The sequence below is a fragment of the Vulpes vulpes genome, chromosome 8 (genome assembly GCF_048418805.1).
Source record: "Vulpes vulpes isolate BD-2025 chromosome 8, VulVul3, whole genome shotgun sequence".
NCBI classification, from domain to species: Eukaryota; Metazoa; Chordata; class Mammalia; order Carnivora; family Canidae; genus Vulpes; species Vulpes vulpes.
In genome coordinates, this window is record NC_132787.1 from 52,200,942 (window position 1) to 52,220,355 (window position 19,414).

Below are 19,414 nucleotides of genomic sequence, written 5' to 3' on the forward strand. Positions count from 1 at the left end.
GGAGAGAATACGCATCACTGAAATTTATTTCCTTTTTTTAAAATGTCTTTTTAAAAGATTTTATTTATTCATGAGACACACACACACACACACACACACAGAGAGAGAGAGAGAGAGAGAGAGAGAGACTGGCAGAGACACAGGCAGAGGGAGAAGCAGGTTCCATGCAGAGATCCCGACGTGGGACTCGATCCCAGGTCTCCAGGATTACACCCTGGGCTGCAGGCAGCGCTAAACTGCTGCACCACCGGGCTGCCCCTGAAATTTATTTCAATAGGGTCATTTTTTTTTCAAGTATCTCTTGCTAGATTTTGGGGAAACAATGCTTTTACCTATCATTTTTGGTTGTAAAATGTAGCAATAGTAAACATACAAACACACACTACAAAGAATTATAAAGCTAGACCACCTAATAGCTTAGAAAATTCACAAATTATTCATCTACCCAGGTTGACACTGATGAGATTCAACCCTACTCACTGATAAGACAAAACCTCAGAAGCTCTGAGAAAGAATTCTTTGGGGCAAAGGATGAAGTCCCATCAAAGCAAACTGCTCCTGTAGAAAATTTTTTACAAAAATACTTGACAAAGTGTTTTGGAAAATTCGTATTTTTTTTTATTTTTTTATTTTTTTATTTATGATAGTCACAGAGAGAGAGAGAGAGAGGCAGAGACACAGGCGGAGGAAGAAGCAGGCTCCATGCACCGGGAGCCTGATGTGGGATTCGATCCTGGGTCTCCGGGATCGCGCCCTGGGCCAAAGGCAGGCACCAAACCGCTGCGCCACCCAGGGATCCCTTTTTTTTTTTTTAAATTTTTTTTAAATTTTTTTATTTATTTATGATAGTCACAGAGAGAGAGAGAGAGAGGCAGAGACACAGGCAGAGGGAGAAGCAGGCTCCATGCACCGGGAGCCTGATGTGGGATTCGATCCCGGGTCTCCAGGATCCCGCCCTGGGCCAAAGGCAAGCGCCAAACCACTGCGCCACCCAGGGATCCGAAAATTCGTATTTTGGAAAATTCACCCAATTTCTGGTTATAAATGAAAACTTTTTGTGCATACTTCACCAAGATTTATAGCTTTTAGTCATATACTAAAACTATTCCTTCATAATGTTATGGTCAAAGAAAATAGTATTTCATAGGATACTTTAATAAACAAAGAAACACTTCAACATTTTAATTTTAATCCGATATTTACTGAGACTCAAGCTCTGAAGAATTCTGAGATCATTCCATCCTTGGAACAGTTTTTTTTTTTTTAAAATATTTATTTGTTTATTTTAGAGAGAAAAAAAGGAGGGGAAGGGGGAGAGGGAGAGTGTGTGCTAAGTGAGGAGGCTGACACAGGGCTTGATCTCACGACTCTGAGATCACCATCTGAGCCAAAACCAAGAGTCAGACACTCAACTGACTGCACCCACCTGGTCGCCCCCAACCTGGGAATATTTTTAACTGCCAACTACTTCTAGATAATAAGTGCATGATTAGATATTCACTAATATCTGAATAATTGAAATATCGTTTATTTCAATTACCCCCAGAAAAAATAAAATCCACATTTCATTTCCAAAAAGTTCTCTGGCTATATAACTTTCCACCACTAACAGTTTCATTTAATTCTTAGTAGCCACTGTTCATACCAAAAACAGAAGTCCTCAAGCACTAGAATGTGATATATGATGTCATGTGATTTTTAAAAGATATTTTAGCTTATCTTTCGGATATTGTGGGATGAAATCTTGTAAAGATAGACACTCTCAGATTTCTGGTAATAGGTGAGATAGTCTCTTACTACTAAATATTACTTTTCTTCAATCTTACAGGCCATACTCTATGGACCTTTTGCCAATTGAAGTCATTCTTTTGTGTTAAATATCTGTGAATAATAGCTGTGGGTGACACAATCAGATTGTAAGAGATCCCTTTTATAGTCTTTTAAGAATGCATCTATTTAAGCTGCCGGACAAATTCTTTTAAAAGTCAAGAATTCTACTTTCCACAAGGAAATGAAAGGTGATGAACTACGCTGTTACTCCACAGAGGTGGTTTTCTGGGGTCTCCAGAAACACATTCTGTCAGAACACACCTAGTTCTGTTCAAATGTTGCCTGATTGCCTGATGAGAAAGTCCACATAACACTGGTACAATAATCTACTGAAAGGAAAAGCTGTAAATATTATTATATCTATGTAAGAGGCTAATAAAAACAAATGAGTTCAACATTTTTACCTTAACTGCAGGATGGTGACAGAAGAGGGCCTTGAAAGGAGAATCAGAACCATGCCAATCCCTCAGACTAATTAACTCTAAAATTCATACTATTAGCTATGCTGTAGTATATCATTAATCCTTTATTGCTAGTGCCAATATATGGCAGCTGTGGATTACTAGTTAATAGCATTTAATTCTGTGTAACAGAATTCTCCAATATCTAAAGGCAAAGTTCACTATAATCTAGTGTGATCCATTTACAGAATGGCTATATTTTATATTCATATAAAGCAGAGTGTTTCAACCTTAGCACTACTGGCACTCTGGGCTGGATTATTCTTGTTGTGGGGGCTGTTCTGTGTAATGCAGGATGTTTCATAGCATCTCTGGCCTCTACCTACTAGATGCAGTAGTACTCCCACCCCCACCCCAGCTGTGACAAAAGATGTGTTCAGATAGTGACAAATGTCCCCTGGAGGCTCCTGGATGAGAACCTCTATAGAGAGTTAAATGGCTATACACACACACACACACACACACACACAATACATATATATGCATGCATACATATATATGTATATACATATATACATATGTGTATACATGTATATATATACTGCTCTGCTATATGAAATTCATTACGTAATTATACTTAGGTGCTAAATAAAGATTATGTCGGTATTTGTAGGGTCTGAGAAGAGAGAGCAGATAAACTTAATGAAAAAAATGTTAGAAGCAGACAGTTTTAGACACAAAGTACATAATTAGCAAAGGTGAATAGAGAGGTTCAAATAAGGTAGATACTATAGGTAGGTGAACACAAAAAAGATGTGCTGTACCTATAATACAGGCCTCTATAATTTTATAAACATTAGGATATAAAAAAGGAAAGTCATGCCTTATAATATTTTTTTACATTTATTTGAGAGAGAGAAAGGAGGGAGGGAGAGAGGGGGAAAAAGGAGGGAGAGAGGGAGAGAAAAAAGGGTGGACGGAAGAGGGAAAGACAGTCTTAAGTAGATTCTGTGCTAAGTGCAGAGCCCGACACAGGGCTTGATCTCACTTCCCTGAGATCAAGTCATGATCAAAACCAAGAGTGGGACACTTAACAGATTACACCACACAGGCACCCATCTCATAAGATTTTTGATAGTAGAGTGACCTTTTTAAACTTTCTTTAGATTTGGTTAACACTAAAAATGTAAATCTCAACATAGCTCCATAAGAGCTCACATAAATGCAACCCCTGGGCATGGGGGTGAGGGGTCATGCTGTAGGTCAAAGAACACTGGACTCCAATCAAAAAACCTGGCTTTTAGTCTCAGCTCATCACTGAATAGATAAATGTGTGACCTTAAGCAGATCACATCACCTCACTAGCCTCAATCTACTCACCTGAAAAAGAGGGGATTAGACTAGACAGTATTCTCTTTCAGCTTTGACATTTCCTAATTCTATCAATGCCATGATAAATATAAAGAAGATAATAAGCGAACTGTACTATACATTTCATGGCTTTGGATTTTTCAGGAATGGAATCCAAGGTTAAGCCAAGCATTCACAACTCCAGTCCCTCTGGCCCATGTCAGTTTACCTTGCAGCGCTGGGGCCGACTGTGTCTGGGTTTTAGAAAGAGCAGACAGAATGCTCTCTGGGGTGATCTCCACCTTAGAGAGGATATTTGCCAGAGGGTTGTGAGATGTTGTTGGGGCAGGTGCAGGTGTTTTCAGGCCACTGCTGAGGTTGCTGGGACTTGTTGGAGTTCCTGGAGAAGGTCTTGATGCAGGACTGACCCCTGGTGGCAGAAAGAATAACTCAAGAAAATTCGACTCAAAATGACCATTGAATTTGTGATACTTTCCACTCACTCAAACAGGAATACTTCTGTGACAGATCCACAAATAAGGCATATCATGGCTTGTACAAAGGAAAAACTGAAAATTAATTAAAATCTGCTCCTGTTGACTTGGAACACCCTTAAAATAAACAAGCTCTTTTCATACATATTCATTTTAAAAAAGTCAGTAGAAAGAGACTAAAGGAACCTTTTCTTTTTTCTATACCAAGAACCTATACTTCAGAGGCCTATAGGAGTTCAATAAATCTTAATGGCTGATTATGATCAGAGCCATTACACCTGTGTAACTCAGTCACTGCATAATTCTAAGTGATTAATAAGTTGTTTGCTTTTGAAATGACCTTTAAAATGAGATTATTATTATTTTTTTAAAGATTTTATTTATTTATTCATGAGAGACAGAGAGACAGAGAGAGAGAGAGAGAGAGAGAGAGAGAGAGAGAGAGAGGCAGAGACACAGGCAGAAGGAGAAGCAGGCTCCATGGAGGGAGCCTGACGTGGGACTTGATCTCCAGGATCACACCCTGGGCTGAAGGCAGGCGCTAAACCGCTGAGCCACCAGGGCTGCCCTAAAATGAGATTATATAAGCAACTTCCTTTACACCTTTACATTTTAATTTTTTTAAAGTAGGTTCCACACCCAACATGGGGCTTAAACTCTCAACCTCGAGATCAAGAGCTGCATCCTCCAGGGACTGAGCCAGCCAGGCGCCCTTACATCTTTATATTTTAAAACACTGGGTTAAAATTTTTTAAAAAAATTTTTTCTGGGTTAATTTTTAATTTAGAAAAAAGGGTATATAAAAAGATGAGAAAATATTTTTTTGAGAAAATAATTTTTGAATGATCAAGAATATGAGAAAGTATTTCACAAGGAAAACTAAATGATAAATGAAAAAAAAGTTTAACATCTTAATCAAAGAGAGAGAAATTAAAACAAATGATGTTTGGAGAAGGGACAAGAGAGAATCTTAAGCAAGTTCCATGCTCAGCGAGGAGCCTGACATAGGGCTCAATCTTACAACCCTGAGATCATGACCTGATCTGAAATCAAGAGGACACTCAACCGACTGAGCCACCCAGGCGCCTGACTTTTTATTTTATTTTATTTTACTTTATTTTATTTTATTTTATTTATTTTATTTTATATTTTACTTATTTTATTTATGATAGTCATACAGAGAGAGAGAGAGAGGCAGAGACATAGGCAGAGGGAGAAGCAGGCTCCATGCACCGGGAGCCCGACGGGGATTCGATCCTAGGTCTCCAGGATGGCGCCCTGGGCCAAAGGCAGGCGCCAAACCGCTGCGCCACCCAGGGATCCCAGGGCGCCTGACTTTTAAAAGTAATCCCTACACCCAACAAGGAGTTCGAACTCACGACTCTGAGATCAAGAGTTGCATGCTTGGGGCGCATGGCTGGCTGAGTTATGGAGCATGTTACTCTTGATCTCCCCCATGTTGGGTGTAGAGATTACGTGTTTAAAAAAAAAAAAGATTTGCATGCTCTACCGACTGAGCCAACCAGGCATCTCCAAATAAATGACTTTTTAAGAGTGAAGTTGACAAAGTATTAAAATAAGACAAAATAGTGCTGCAGAGGTGAGGAACAATGAGAACTTTCATGTGTTTGGTACATAAAGTGGTACTTTTTTTGGTGATCATTTTAGTTATAACACAAAAAGATTAAAAACCTACATGATTTTTTGTCTCTATCTTTTAGAAAATTATATTTAAGCTTTTATAAAAAATGAAATTATAGGGATTTTCTTCCAAATAATTAAGATTGGGTAAGGCAGAGTAAAATAGGACTGGTCATGTGTTTTCTACTGTTGAAGATGAGTGAGGAGTACATGGAGGTGCTCTATTTTTGTATATTTTCATTAAAATTTTCATGAGGGATCCCTGGGTGGCGCAGCGGTTTAGTGCCTGCCTCTGGCCCAGAGCGCGATCCTGGAGACCCGGGATCGAATCCCATGTCGGGCTCCCAGTGCATGGAGCCTGCTTCTCCCTCTGCCTATGTCTCTGCCTCTCTCTCTCTCTCTGTGTGTGTGACTATCATAAATAAATAAAAATTAAAAAAAAAATTTTCATGAATGGGGAGAAAAAAAGCCCTATATACTCAACCATTTAGGAAAGATTGTGCATAAAGTTTTAGCATCAAGGTTGTTCAATGTTCTTTATAATAGTGAAAACTGGAAACATATCAGATGCCCAGGCTTAAATAAATTCATATATAGTATACTTAAATACTTCAATTATTGAAAGAAAATTACAAATATTTAATCAACCCCCCCTTACACACACACACACACACACACACACACACACACACACACACGTAGTAGGCACAAGTAGTATCCTTTGGGGGTAGCAGGACTGCAGATATTTATTTTATTCTCAATTTTTCTACAACGATCATGTATTGTTTTTATTTTGTTTTTTTATTTTATTTATTTTTTTATTATTTTTTATTGTTATTGGTTTGATTTTGATTTGAAAAAATACTTTTAAGAAAAAAAAAATCAACAACAAAAAAACCAGACTGATGGTTCAATGAGAAAGATGGAAATAAGCTTTTTATTCTCTTTATGGGGCTTACTTACCAGTATTTTTCATGACTGATGTTAGGCTGCTAAGGATGGAACTGATCTTTGCCAGATCCACATTAGCCAGGTTTGGCAAAGCCAATGCTGGAGAAGAGGACAGGAGAGAAGTATTCACAGGCTTTGGAAGAGATGGGGTTGCTGTCATGGTCACAGCTACTGGGGTACATGAAGAGGCCTTTGAGATACTTTCTGTTGGCTTTGTAGGTATAGAAGTAGATACAGCTGACTTCTCCACAGGTTTTTCTTTCCTGTCCTCTACTGTTTAAAGAAAAGAAGTGATACTACATTATTGCTTTCCACACTCTGTTTCCAGGATGACAGATTTCCTAATATTTCCTGATTTGGGGGTATAAAGCACTATGCTTTCAAGAAAAATCATTCACTTCATGATTTTAAATAAGTCATACTCTTTATGTTCCTTCTCACCTTCAATATTGAATTAATTAATTAATTTATTTATTAAAAAGATTTTATTTATTCATGAGAGATAGAGAGAGACAGAGACAGAGACACAGGCAGAGGGAGAGGGAGAAGCAAGCTCCATGCAGGAAGCCCAATGTGGGAATGGATCCAAGGACTCCAGGATCATACCCTGAGCCAAAGGCAGACAATCACTGAGCCACCCAGGCGTCCCTATTAATTTTTTTAAAAAGATTTTATCTAATTCTTTGAGAGAGACAGAGCATGAACAGGGGGGAGGAGCAGAGGGAGAAGAAGCAGCAGACTCTCTGGGGCTTTATCATGACCTGAGCTGAAAGCAGTCAAACTTAACTGTGCCACCCAGGCACCCCTTAATACCTGCTTTAAATAAATTTTCCAGGGGCAACCCCGGTGGCGCAGCGGTTTAGCGCAGCCTGCAGCCCAGGGTGTGATCCTGGAGACCCGGGATTGAGTCCCACGTCAGGCTCCCTGAGTGGAACCTGCTTTTCCCTCTGCTTGTGTCTCTGCCTCTCTGTGTGTCTCTCATGAATAAATAAATTCTTTAAAAATAAATAAATAAAATTTCCAATTCATTTTTTATCTTTTCAAAGATTTCTTTGCATTTTCTTACTGTCTGTGTATTAAATTTAGACATTTCTGGGATCATATTATTTGGTACACATTTGTATTCTTTTAGTAATGATATTTATAGTCATAAATTATCCTGTCTTTTCATTAATCTGAAAGCCTTCTAAGACATAGGAACTGTACATACTTTACTGTATTTTCCTTTGACTTCCTGAAATTGACCTAATTGTGGGATACAATTACAAGCATTAACTTGAAACTGCAATAAATTGCCTCTGCAATATATTCCTTTTAATACTGTGGCTTTGGAATCTTGAAGGTCAAGAGTGACAGAGGTAAGGAATTCCAGTATAAGTGCCCCTCTCTCCAGAACAGTGCTGTTCAACAGAAATGTAATTCAAGCCACACACATAAATTTAAATTTTCTAGTGGCCATATTAAAAAAAAATTATGTCCCAAATATTTTCTTTTTCTTTCTTTTTTTTTTTTTTTAATTTTTATTAATTTATGATAGTCACACATTGAGAGAGAGAGAGAGGTGGAGACATAGGCAGAGGGAGAAGCAGTCTCCATGCACTGGGAGCCCGATGTGGGATTTGATCCCGGGTCTCCAAGATTGCGCCCTGGGCCAAAGGCAGGTGCTAAACCGCTGCGCCACCCAGGGATCCCCCAAATATTTTCACTTCAATATGTTACAAATACAAAAATAACGGAGATATTTTTACTTTTTTTGGATACTAAGTTTCTAGAATCCACTGTGTATTTTTATTTTTGAAAATATTTTATTTGAGAGAGAGAGAGAGAGAGAGAGAGAGAGAGAGAAAAAACACGTGAGTGGGGGGATAGGCAGAGGGAGAGGAAGAAGCAGACTCCCTGGTGAGCAGGGAGCCTCATGTGGGGGCTCGATCTCACGACTCTCAGCAGAAGGCAGAGGCTTAACCAACTGAGCCACCCAGGTGCCCCTCCTCTATATTTTTTTAAATTAGAGCACATCTCAAGTTGGATAAGCCATATTTCAAATGTTCAATAGTCACATGTAGCTAGTGGCTACCATACTGAATAGAGCAAAATCTTGAGCAATGATTCTCAGCCCATGTGGCATACCAAATCCTGAACCAGGATAATGATACCTTGCTCTTCTAATCTTATAAGGATTGATTTTTTTTTAACATTTTGTTTATTTATTCATGAGAGAGACAGAGAGAGAGAGGCAGAGACATAGGCAGAAAGAGAAGCAGGCTCCATGCAGGGAGCCCGATGTGGGACTTGATACCAGGGACTCCAGGATCATGCCCTGGGCTGAAGGCAGGCACTCAACCTCTGAGCCACCCAGGCATCCCTGAACTATCTTTTAATACCAGCCTGTGATAGATTCATTGGTGGGAAAGCAAAATAAGGAGTAAGTTGCCTATTAATCACATAATGACATACCAATGATTTTTGACCCATCATCTTCCACATCTGAGAGTTCCATGTCTTCTACATCACGATTATCTGTGACAGGCTCAGGTGTGGCAGATTTCTCACTCTCCATGGCTGGTGATTGGGATTCCTCACCTCCCATTCCCTGAAAAGGAGACTCAGAACCAGTTGGAGAAGGAGCATCCATGCTTGGGGAAGGGACTGGTGATTCTTCAGGATCAGGAAGGGTTGACTTCAATTGATCCAGCTTTTTCTTTAAATTGTTCACTCGATTAGCGAAGGTCTTATATGCCTGAAAGAGGAAAAGAAGAGTTATTTCTCTAAGAAAAGGACCAAGATGCTACCATTCTGACTTTGACCAGGTTCTCTCTTTATTATTAACTATAATCTCTGGTAACTATAATCTCTGGTACAAAACAAAAAAATATCATATCTGTCAAGCATGGAATAGTTTCCAATCTCTGCTTTTTGTACTTTCTGAATGAAGTATTACCATCCATGAAGTTGCCCAAGTTAGAAACTTAGATCCTTAATCCTCCTTGGCTCTCTTCTACCAATCTAACTAGCCCACTATTTAATGAGAGCCTAAATGTTTTGGCCCATCTTCTAGGTACTGGAGACATGGCAAGGAGCAAGCATACAGACAAAAAACAAATCCATAAATAAGGTACAGTCTGGGGAGTCAAATAGTATGGATTTTTAAAAAGAAATAAACTTTTGATTTTAGAACAGTTTTATATATAAAAAATTACTGTGAAGATTATACAGAGTTCCTGATTATCCCTTTTATTAAACTCTAACATTAATATGATACATTTGTCACAATTAGTGAACCAATTTTGAAAATTATTAACTAAAGTCCATATTCTTCATGCAGATTTCCTCCGTATTATCCAATGTTCTTTTTCTATTTCAGGATCCCATGTGGAATACCACAGTACATTTAATAGTCATGTCTTCTTAGGTCCCTCTTGTTTGTGAGCTTGTTAGATTTTCCTTGTTTTTAATAACCTTGCTGGTACTAGTCGGGTATTTTGTAGACTGCTAGATTTGAGATTTGACTGATGTTTTTTCATGATTAGATTGGGGTTATAGGTTTTTGGGAGGAAGACCACAGAGGTAAAGTGCTATTGTTATCACGGCATATCAAGGTTACATATAATCAATACGACATACCATTGCTGATGTTACTCTTCACCACTTGGCTTAAATCCTATTGATCTGATTATCTTAGTGTCAATACCTTAAAACTGTGTGTCTTTTTCTTTTGGTTAAGAGTCTTGGACCATTAGATTGTGAAATCATTTTGGGTGGATGAATAAGAAACATTATTTATTTTATTATTTTAAAATTATTATTATTCTTATTTTAAAGATTTTATTTATTTATTCATGAAAGACACAGGCAGAGGGAGAAGCAGGCTCCTCACAGGGAGCCTGATGTGGGACTCGAGCCCAGAACTGGGATCATGCCCTGAACCAAAGGCAGACACCCAACTGCTGAGCCACCCAGGCGTCCCTATTTATTTTATTTTTAAAGATTTTATCTATTCATTTGAGAAAGAGGGAGGGAGCAAGAGACAGAAAGCAAAAGTAGGTGGGAGGGGTTGAGGGAGAGGGAGCAGCAGACTCCCTGCTGAGCAGGGAGCCCAATGCAGGACTCAATCCCAGACCCTTGGGATCAGGACCTTGAGACAAAGGCAGACACTTAATCAACTGAGAAACATTATTTTAAAAAAGGAATGAACAGGGCAGCCTAGGTGGCTCAGCAGTTTAGCAAGGACTTCAGCCCGAGGCGTGATCCTGGAGACCCAGGATCGAGTCCCACGTTGGGCTCCCTGCATGAAGCCTGCTTCTTCCTCTGCCCGTGTCTCTGCCTCTCTCGAATAAATAAATAAAATCTTAAAAAAAGAAAAAAGAATGGAACAGAAAAGAATATACTAGAGTTGAGCTGTTATTTCTGGATATACTTGAGTAGCCTGAGGTAGAGCAATGCTCCCACCAAGAACAACTAGGAAAGCCAGGTATATAGACATACATACTTGCGTGTGCGTGCATGCACACACACACACACACACACGTGCACGCGTGTGCTTCAATGTGCTAGGTAGTGCTGATGCAACCAAAACTTAAGTGGCAAATCCTACAACAGGGAGAAACCATGAGAAAAAAAAGCTAAGCTGACATTCTGCAGCTGCCTTTTCTCTCAGGGTTCCGCTGATTTAGGGAAGCCAGGTAAGAATCTGAGAATTCAGGTAAAGGACAAGGCAGAGGGCCACTACTAAATATGAAGAAAAAGGAGAACTTTTTAACAGTCTTGCTGGTCTATAGAGATAGAAATTAGAGACCTGAAAGGCCAAGATTCTGGTGAAAGAGAGAGGACAGAAATGGCTCAACATGTTACTTTATCCCTTCAAGGTATTTCTTGAATTCTGCAGAGGGAATTAAGAAGTTATGCAGAAAACTTCTGAAAAGAGTAGTTTAACACAGTCTCATGTACTAAGGAGACAAGGATTAGAGTTCAAATCATGCAGTAGAAGAGAGGTACTCTCTTCTCTCACCCCAGCCTCTCAGTCTTGGAAAACTCTTATGTTCTAAAAGCTGGGAAGAACCAGAAGACAAACTCATGCTCAGGGTACATACAATTCAGCCCAAGTCAGTTCAGTTTCAGATTGGATTAACATAATCAGCTCTCACAGTATCTGCACTCTAAAGGAAAGAGTTTTTAAATCATCCAGAGACTCTATAAACACTTTCATATACAATGTTAGCACTCGATACAAAATTAGCCAGCGCATCAAGAGACAGGGTCAAATGACCTAAAAGAAAAGACATTGGAAACAGACTTGTAACAAGTGAAGCCAGTATTGGAATTAACTGACAAAAACCAAATAGTTACGTTTCACATGTTCAAGAAAATAGAGAAAAATCCCTTCTTGAACACTTCACTCCGAAATTCATTAAGACGTGGTAGCCTAGAGCAAGATAATGGAGCCAAAATGGGGTGAAGGAAATATATGCATGGCAGGAAGGCATTGCATGGGATGTTGAAGCCTAAGCAAGATACAAAGAAAGAAAACCCAGAGGTAGATGAGGAAAGGAAGTGCTAGGAGTCTGGCTACACACAGGGACTGATCAGATAAGTGATTATGTTGAAGATAAGAGGAACAAGGTTAGGCAACCCAGGTGGCTCAGCGGTTTAGCGCCACCTACAGCCCAGGGCGTGATACTCCCACGTCAGGCTCCCTGCATGGAGGCTGCTTCTCCCTCTGCCTGTGTCTCTGCCTCCGCGCCACGCCCCCCCCCAATTAAATAAATAAAAAAACCTTAAAAAAAAAAAAAAAAAAAAAGAAAGAGGAACAAGGTTTTGCATTGTTAGAAAAAGCAATTACAAAGAGGGAAAGGGAGAAAACCTGAATGAATCCTGTGTGTTGGACTGGGATTGGAGAGAACAGCATGAACTCATGGTTTTCAATATATACATAGATACAGAAATTAATATAGATGTAAATGTGTATGTGCATTAACATATAGATTAAAATGTATATACATATATCTATTTCTTAGCTCTGTATATTGATATGGTCTGGCACCTGTGACATCCCAACATCAATGAGTATATCTAATACTCAGATGATTTCTTTTTTTTTTTTTATTTCTTTGAGAAATCATGGGTTTAACAACAGATAAGGTCTAGAAAAAGAGAGAATTAATGAATTAGAAGATTGGTTAACAGAAAATATCTAGGAGGAAGCACTAAGAGAAAAAGGATGGAAAATACAGAAAGGAACAGAAAAAGACACTTGGAACTCAGTAATGAGATCTAATATATATATTAATAGAGTTCCAGGAGGAGAGGAGAGAGAATGAAATAGAAATAATATTTGAACAGGTAACAGTTGAGAATTTCCCCAAAATTGTGAAAAACAAAGGAATTTCTTATGACCTTTCAGAGTCATATGTCCAAGTGCTAACTCTATATAACCTCAGAATATGACCAGTTTTTACAGAGGTAATCAAGTTAAAAGGAGGTCATTAGGATGGACCCTGAGCCAAAATGACCAATCTCCTTAGAGAAAGAGGAAATCTGGGTACAGAAACACACTAAGAAAAGATAATGTGAATAGATACTGGGAGAAAATGGCCATCCACAAGTCAAACTGTGAAGCCAGGAATAGAACCTTCCCTCATAGTCCTCAGAAAGAATCAACCACGCTGTGGTGCCTGGGTGGCTCAGTCAGTTGGGCATCTGACTTCAGCTCAGGATCTAGGGGTTCTGAGACTGAGTCTACTTATACCCCTCCTTCTTCCTCTGTATCCTGCCCCTCACTCATGCTTCCTCTTTCTCTCTCTCAAATAAATAAAATCTTTAAAAAAAGGAGGAGGAGGAGGAGGAGGAGGGGGGGAGGGGGAGGGGGAAGAGGAGGGGGGAGGGGAAGAGGAGGGGGGAGGAGGAGGAGGGGGAGGAGAATCAACCATGCTAACACCTGGATCTTGGACTTCTAGCTCCTAGAATTATGAGACAGACAACAAACTAATGTTTAAGCTACCCAGTCTGAGACACTTTGTTACAACAGCCCTAGTAAACAAATACATCATTGATTCAAAAAGTTCTGCAAACTCCAAACCAGATGAATACAAAGAAGATCATGTTAGACATATCACTGCATAACTACTGAAAACCAAAGACAAGGAAGCACACTTGGCTCAGTAGAAGAAAGAATATTTGTTTTTTTTTTTTTTTTTTTTTTAAGAAAGAATATTTGAACCTGAAGATTGATAAGTACAAATTAGCCAAAAATTAGTCTGGATGTCTCCCTCTACCTGTGTCTCTGCCTCTCTCTCTCTCTCTCTGTGTCTCTCATGAATAATTAAATAAATCTTTAAAAAAAAAAGTGGGGGGAACAAAAAAAAGGGACGCCTAGGTGGCTTAGCAGTTGGGTAGCCTGCCTTCAGCCCAGGTCGTGATCCCGGGATCTAGGTTTAAGTCCCACATTGGGCTACTTGCAGGAAGCCTGCTTCTTCCTCTACCTGGGTCTCTGCCTCTCTGTGCCTCATGAATAAACAAACAAACAAACAAACAAACAAATAAATATTTATTTATTTATTTTAAAGATTTTAATTTATTCATGAGAGACACAGAGAAAGAGAGAGGCAGAGACCCAGGAAGAGGGAGAAGCAGGCTCCAAGCAGGGAGCCTGATGTGGGACTCGATCCTGGGTCTCCAGGATCACACCCTGGGCTGAAGGCGGTGTTAAACCAGAGCCGCCTGGGCTGTCCTAAATAAATCTTAAAAAAAAATTAGTCTGGAGGGAAAAAAAGAATGAATAAAATAGCAGAAATCTAATACCACATGAGGTATGTAATTAAATCCTAGAAAGAGAAGAGAGAACAGAGAAGAGAAGAAATATTTTAAAATATAATAGTCCACAATTATATGAAAGGTACCAAACTTTAAGATCCAAAATGCTCAGTGAACCCCGAAGTAGGGTAACTACAAAGAACACATCCAGGCACAGTTGAATTCCCATTACAAGGGAAGCCAGACAGATTAACATTTTTAGGTAATAAAAGAAAAAATGACCAATTTAGGATTCTAATCGAAAGAAAAATATTTCTCAGAAATAAATATTAAAAACATTGTCAGATAAACAAAATGTAAGAAATTCATCAGAAGTCTTACTCTATAACAAAAAATGCTAGAGGGAAATGATCCCAGATGGAAAATGGGTCTGTAAAATGGAATGAAGAACACCAAAAATGGGGCGGCCCAGGTGGCTCAGGAGTTTAGTGCCACCTTCAGCCCAGGGCCTGATGCTGGAGACCCAGGATTGAGTCCCATATAGGGCTTCCTGCATGGAGCCTGCTTCTCCCTCTGTCTATGTGTCTGCTTCTCTCCCTGTCTCTCATGAATAAATAAATAATTTTTTTAATAAATAAAATCTTAAAAAAAGTGTACTGTTTAAAAAATTATAAACTATAAAATATATGTAAATAAAGCACAAAGACTTGGGGGGAAGGAAATGCTATTATTTTAAGGGTCTTCAACTGCATATGAAATAACAGAATATTAATTTAAGATATAATAATAAGTTAATATTAAATTAAGATAATCTCATTTAAGGAAATGTTCGGGATGTATATTATAGTCCCTAGGGCAACTACTGAGAGTGAGAGGTGAACAGGGAGGAAAGGAGAGCAGGAAGGAGAGAGAGAAAATAAGGGAAAGAGAGAAAGCAAAAGAAAGATAAAATCAAACCTAAACACTTGATTAATCAAAGAAGAAGGAGAAAAGGTTTAAAAAGGAAGCGAAGGACAATAGGATAAATAGAAAACTAGTCTCAAGATGATAGAATTAAATTCAAGCATATCAATAAATGCCATAAACACTCCAATGAAAAGGTAAAGATGGTAAGATGTAATTACATTATAAAAATTAAAACACAACAATAAAAAAAACAGGATTAAAAAACAAAACAAAAAGAGGATCCAACTGCATGCTGTTTTTAAAAGACAGATATGTAAAAAAATTTCTTTTAGGTAGGCTCCATGCCCAACATGGGGCTTGAATTCATAGCCCTGAGATCAAGAGTCAAAGTCTCCAGCCAGCTCCCCCCCCCCCCCACTCTTAACTATAGAGAACAAACAGCAGAGGTGAGGTGGTAGTGGTGGTGGAGGGGAATGAGTGAGATAGGTGAAAGAAATTAAAGAGTACACTTCTCATGATGAGCACTGAGTAATACAGAAATGTTGAATCACTATATTGTTCACCTGAAATGAATAAAAAACTGTATATTAACTATACTAGAATTAAAATTTACAATTAAAAAATTATGGGATGCAGCTTAGAGGGAAATTTATTGCATACATTTTTTAAAAGCTGAAATCAATTACCTAAATAGCCATCTTAAGAAATTAGAGTACAGGAAATAGAAGACTCTCTCAATGTACTGAACAAAAAAGGGTTAAATCAAAAAAAAAAAAAAAAGGGGTTAAATCTTGTTTTATGAAAACTTCTGCGGTATATATGTACATGCATGTGTGTACAGTTCTCAGTTTCCATGTAAAATCTTCCCTTATTCTGGATTGTGATAAAAAATCTTTTCGAAAATACTGCATAGAGGTTTCAGCTTTTCAACATAAATCAATCTGGATTACTTCAATAACCTCCTAACTTGTCTCCCTGCTTCTAATACTCTCCTATTCTCCATTCTGTTCTCCTGATTTTAGAATCAGGAGAATGCAAACTTGATCACATCATTAGCAAAGTTAAAATCCTACAACTGCTTCTCACTGCTTTCAGGGTAAATTCTAAGACCTTATTTTTTTTAAGATTTTATTTATTTATTCATGAGAGACACACACAGAGAGAGAGGCAGAAACATAGGCAGAGGGAGAAGCAGCCTGATGCGGGACTCGATCACAGGTCTCCAGAATCATGCCCTGGGCTGAAGGCAGCACTAAATCACTGAATCACCTGGGCTGCCCGAAATTCCAAGACCTTAGAATGAATACACACCATTCAGAACGATGTTCCTAAGCAATGCTCTAGTTTTATTTATTACTTCTGCATACATGCCCAGCTATAAAAAATTACTCTCGGGATCCCTGGGTGGCGCAGCAGTTTAGTGCCTGCCTTTGGCCCAGGGCGCGATCCTGGAGACCCAGGATCGAATCCCACGTTGGGCTCCCAGTGTATGGAGCCTGCTTCTCCCTCTGCCTATGTCTCTGCCTCTCTCTCTCTCTGTGTGACTATCATAAATAAAAAAAAAAAAAAAAAAAAAAAAATTAAAAAAAAAATAAATAAATAAAAAATTACTCTCAGGTCCACCAATTTTGCCATACTCTTATGTTTGCATGTTTTCAACTCTACTCTTCAGAGAATATGGCCTTTCATTTTTTTTTAATTAAAAAATTTTATTTATTTATTCATGACAGAGAGAGAGAGAGAGAGGCAGGTAAAGACACAGGCAGAGGGAGAAGCAGGCTCCATGCAGGAAGCCTGACGTGGGACTTGATCCCGGGACTCCAGGATCATGCCCTGGGTCGAAGGCAGGTGCCAAACCACTGAGCAACCCAGGGATCGCCGAGAATATGGCCTTTCATTTAGCTAATTACTGTAATTTCAGTATTTAGTTCCTCTGAGAAATTTTTCCCCATATCCTCCATCTTGACTCCCAAATTAAAGCACCTATTCAATCTATTCACATAGCATCTTACAGGTACCTCTGTTATAGCATTTATCATACAGAATTGCAATTATGTGTAGTTAACAAATCCTTGCTGGATAAACCTATCCCAGCCATTTGTTGAAGATCCTCTAAAGTAGCCTAAATGATTTCCTAATTAAGAGATCACAGGTCAGTATTCAAAAATTATTAAATGGTCTTCTGGGTCAAAATGGTGAACTGACCACTCCCATTCACTGTCTCTCCCCCCGCCGGGACTCTTATAAAACGAATAGTTAAAAACAAAAACATGGGGATCCCTGGGTGGTTCAGCGGTTTGGTGCCTGCCTTTGGCCCAGGGCACGATCCTGGAGTCCAGGGATCGAGTCCCACGTCGAGCTCCTGGCATGAAGCCTGCTTCTCCCTCTGCCTGTGTCTCTCTCTGCCTCTCTTTCTCTCTCTCTATGTCTATCATGAATAAATAAATAAAATCTTTAAAAAAAATTAAAATAAAATAAAAACAAAAACAAAGGGATAAACGGGATCCCTGGGTGGCTCAGCGGTTTAGCGCCTGCCTTTGGCCCAGGGCACGATCTTGGAGTCCCGGGATCAAGTCCCACGTCGGGCTCCCAGTATGGAGCCTGCTTCTCCCTCCTCCTGTGTCTCTGCCTCTCTCTCTCTATCATAAATAAATAAATAAATAAATAAATAAATAAATAAATAAATAAATCTTTTTAAAAACAACAACAACAAAGGAATAAACAAATAACCAGAAGCATACCCAGGAAAAATGTTTCTATGAATTTTTAGAAGACAAAAGGAGGTTGGAAGAGTGAAAAAGAAGGGATGAAGCAGGGGAAAGGAAAATGAGGTTAGGAATGTACAGAGGGGGAGCTACACCTAAGAAAGCAGCTGATCTGACTTGCAGAATCACTGAGCAGCTCTCATCTAAGGCATGATGAATACAGAAGGGTGGAATGAGTGGTGGGTTTGAAATCAGGAAAATTAATTAAAAGCGTCTCTACCAAACAATACTACTTCCCTTGCAATCTCCACACTTGGCAGCCAAGGCACTATGCCTTGGGCAAAAACTGTGACTTTTCTAAAGAGTTAAAATAGTCTGGTAAGAAGACTCCAGCCTTCTTTTAGGGTTCCCTCCTGCCCCAAATAATGCTAGTTCCTCACCTACACAGACTTTACTACTAGTCAAACCCAAAAGTAAATAATACCTACCTATGTACAGACAGCTTCTCAATTTTTTCATACCTCATTCTTAAATATGAGTGGACACAGATATTATGCAATTCTTAAAAAGACTTTATTTATTTGACAGTGAGTCAGGGAGCACAAGTAGGGGGAATGGCAGAGGGAGAGGAAGAAGCAGGTTTCCACTGAGAAGGGAGCCTGATATGGAGCTTGATTCCAGGACCCTGGGATCGTGACCTGAGCCTAAGGCAGACTCCTAACCAACTAAGCCACCCAGGGGCCCCCATTATCTGATTTTTGATGAAAGCCAGAATTATAAAAGCCAAAGATGGAGATAATGGGGGTGGGGGTGGGGGAGGAGGAAACACTTAAGATCTTCCAGAAAGCAGTACAAAAAGATCAAAGTTGAGAAAACATGAGAACATAAAAGAGAAAGAAATTATTCCACAACTGAAGAACCTTTAGACAGAAAGCCCTCCAAGTAATCCATAATAAATGAAAAACAAAACCTCATATATAGGTACATCATCGTAAAAATTTCAGGACACTATAATGGGGTCCCTAAAAGCTCCCAGGCAGAAAAAAAAAGTCACCTATAAATGATCTTGCAAAGATTTCACATCAATAATATTAAAGACAGGGCAGCCTGGGTGGCTCAGCGGTTTAGTGCCACCTTCAGCCCAGGGTGTGATCCTGGAGACCCAGGATCTAGTCCCATGTCAGGCTACCTGCATGGAGCCTGCTTCTCTCTCTCTGCCTGCCTCTCTCTCTCTCTCTCTCTCTCTCTCTCTCTCTCGGTCTCTCATGAATAAATAAATAAAATCTTAAAAAAAAAAAGAAACTCAAAAAAATAATAATATTAAAGACAATGAAGTAATGCCTTTTAAGCTGAGGGAAAGTGATTTTCAACCAACTAAACTACAAAAGCA

The 19,414-nt window shown here is 39.1% G+C and overlaps 1 protein-coding gene across 6 annotated transcripts in view; it reads right to left on the reverse strand.

Moving 5' to 3' along the window:
- RPRD2 (regulation of nuclear pre-mRNA domain containing 2) overlaps positions 1–19,414 on the reverse strand; it is a 95,217-nt gene that overhangs the window by 11,232 nt on the left and 64,571 nt on the right. For all 6 annotated transcript variants that reach the window (XM_072766633.1, XM_072766635.1, XM_025983002.2 and 3 more), the window contains 3 exons: positions 9,122–9,404; positions 6,680–6,940; positions 3,811–4,011 (listed from right to left, as the gene is read on the reverse strand). In XM_072766633.1, coding sequence (XP_072622734.1) covers positions 3,811–4,011; positions 6,680–6,940; positions 9,122–9,404 — 745 coding nt within the window. The remainder of the gene's footprint in view (positions 1–3,810; positions 4,012–6,679; positions 6,941–9,121; positions 9,405–19,414) is intronic.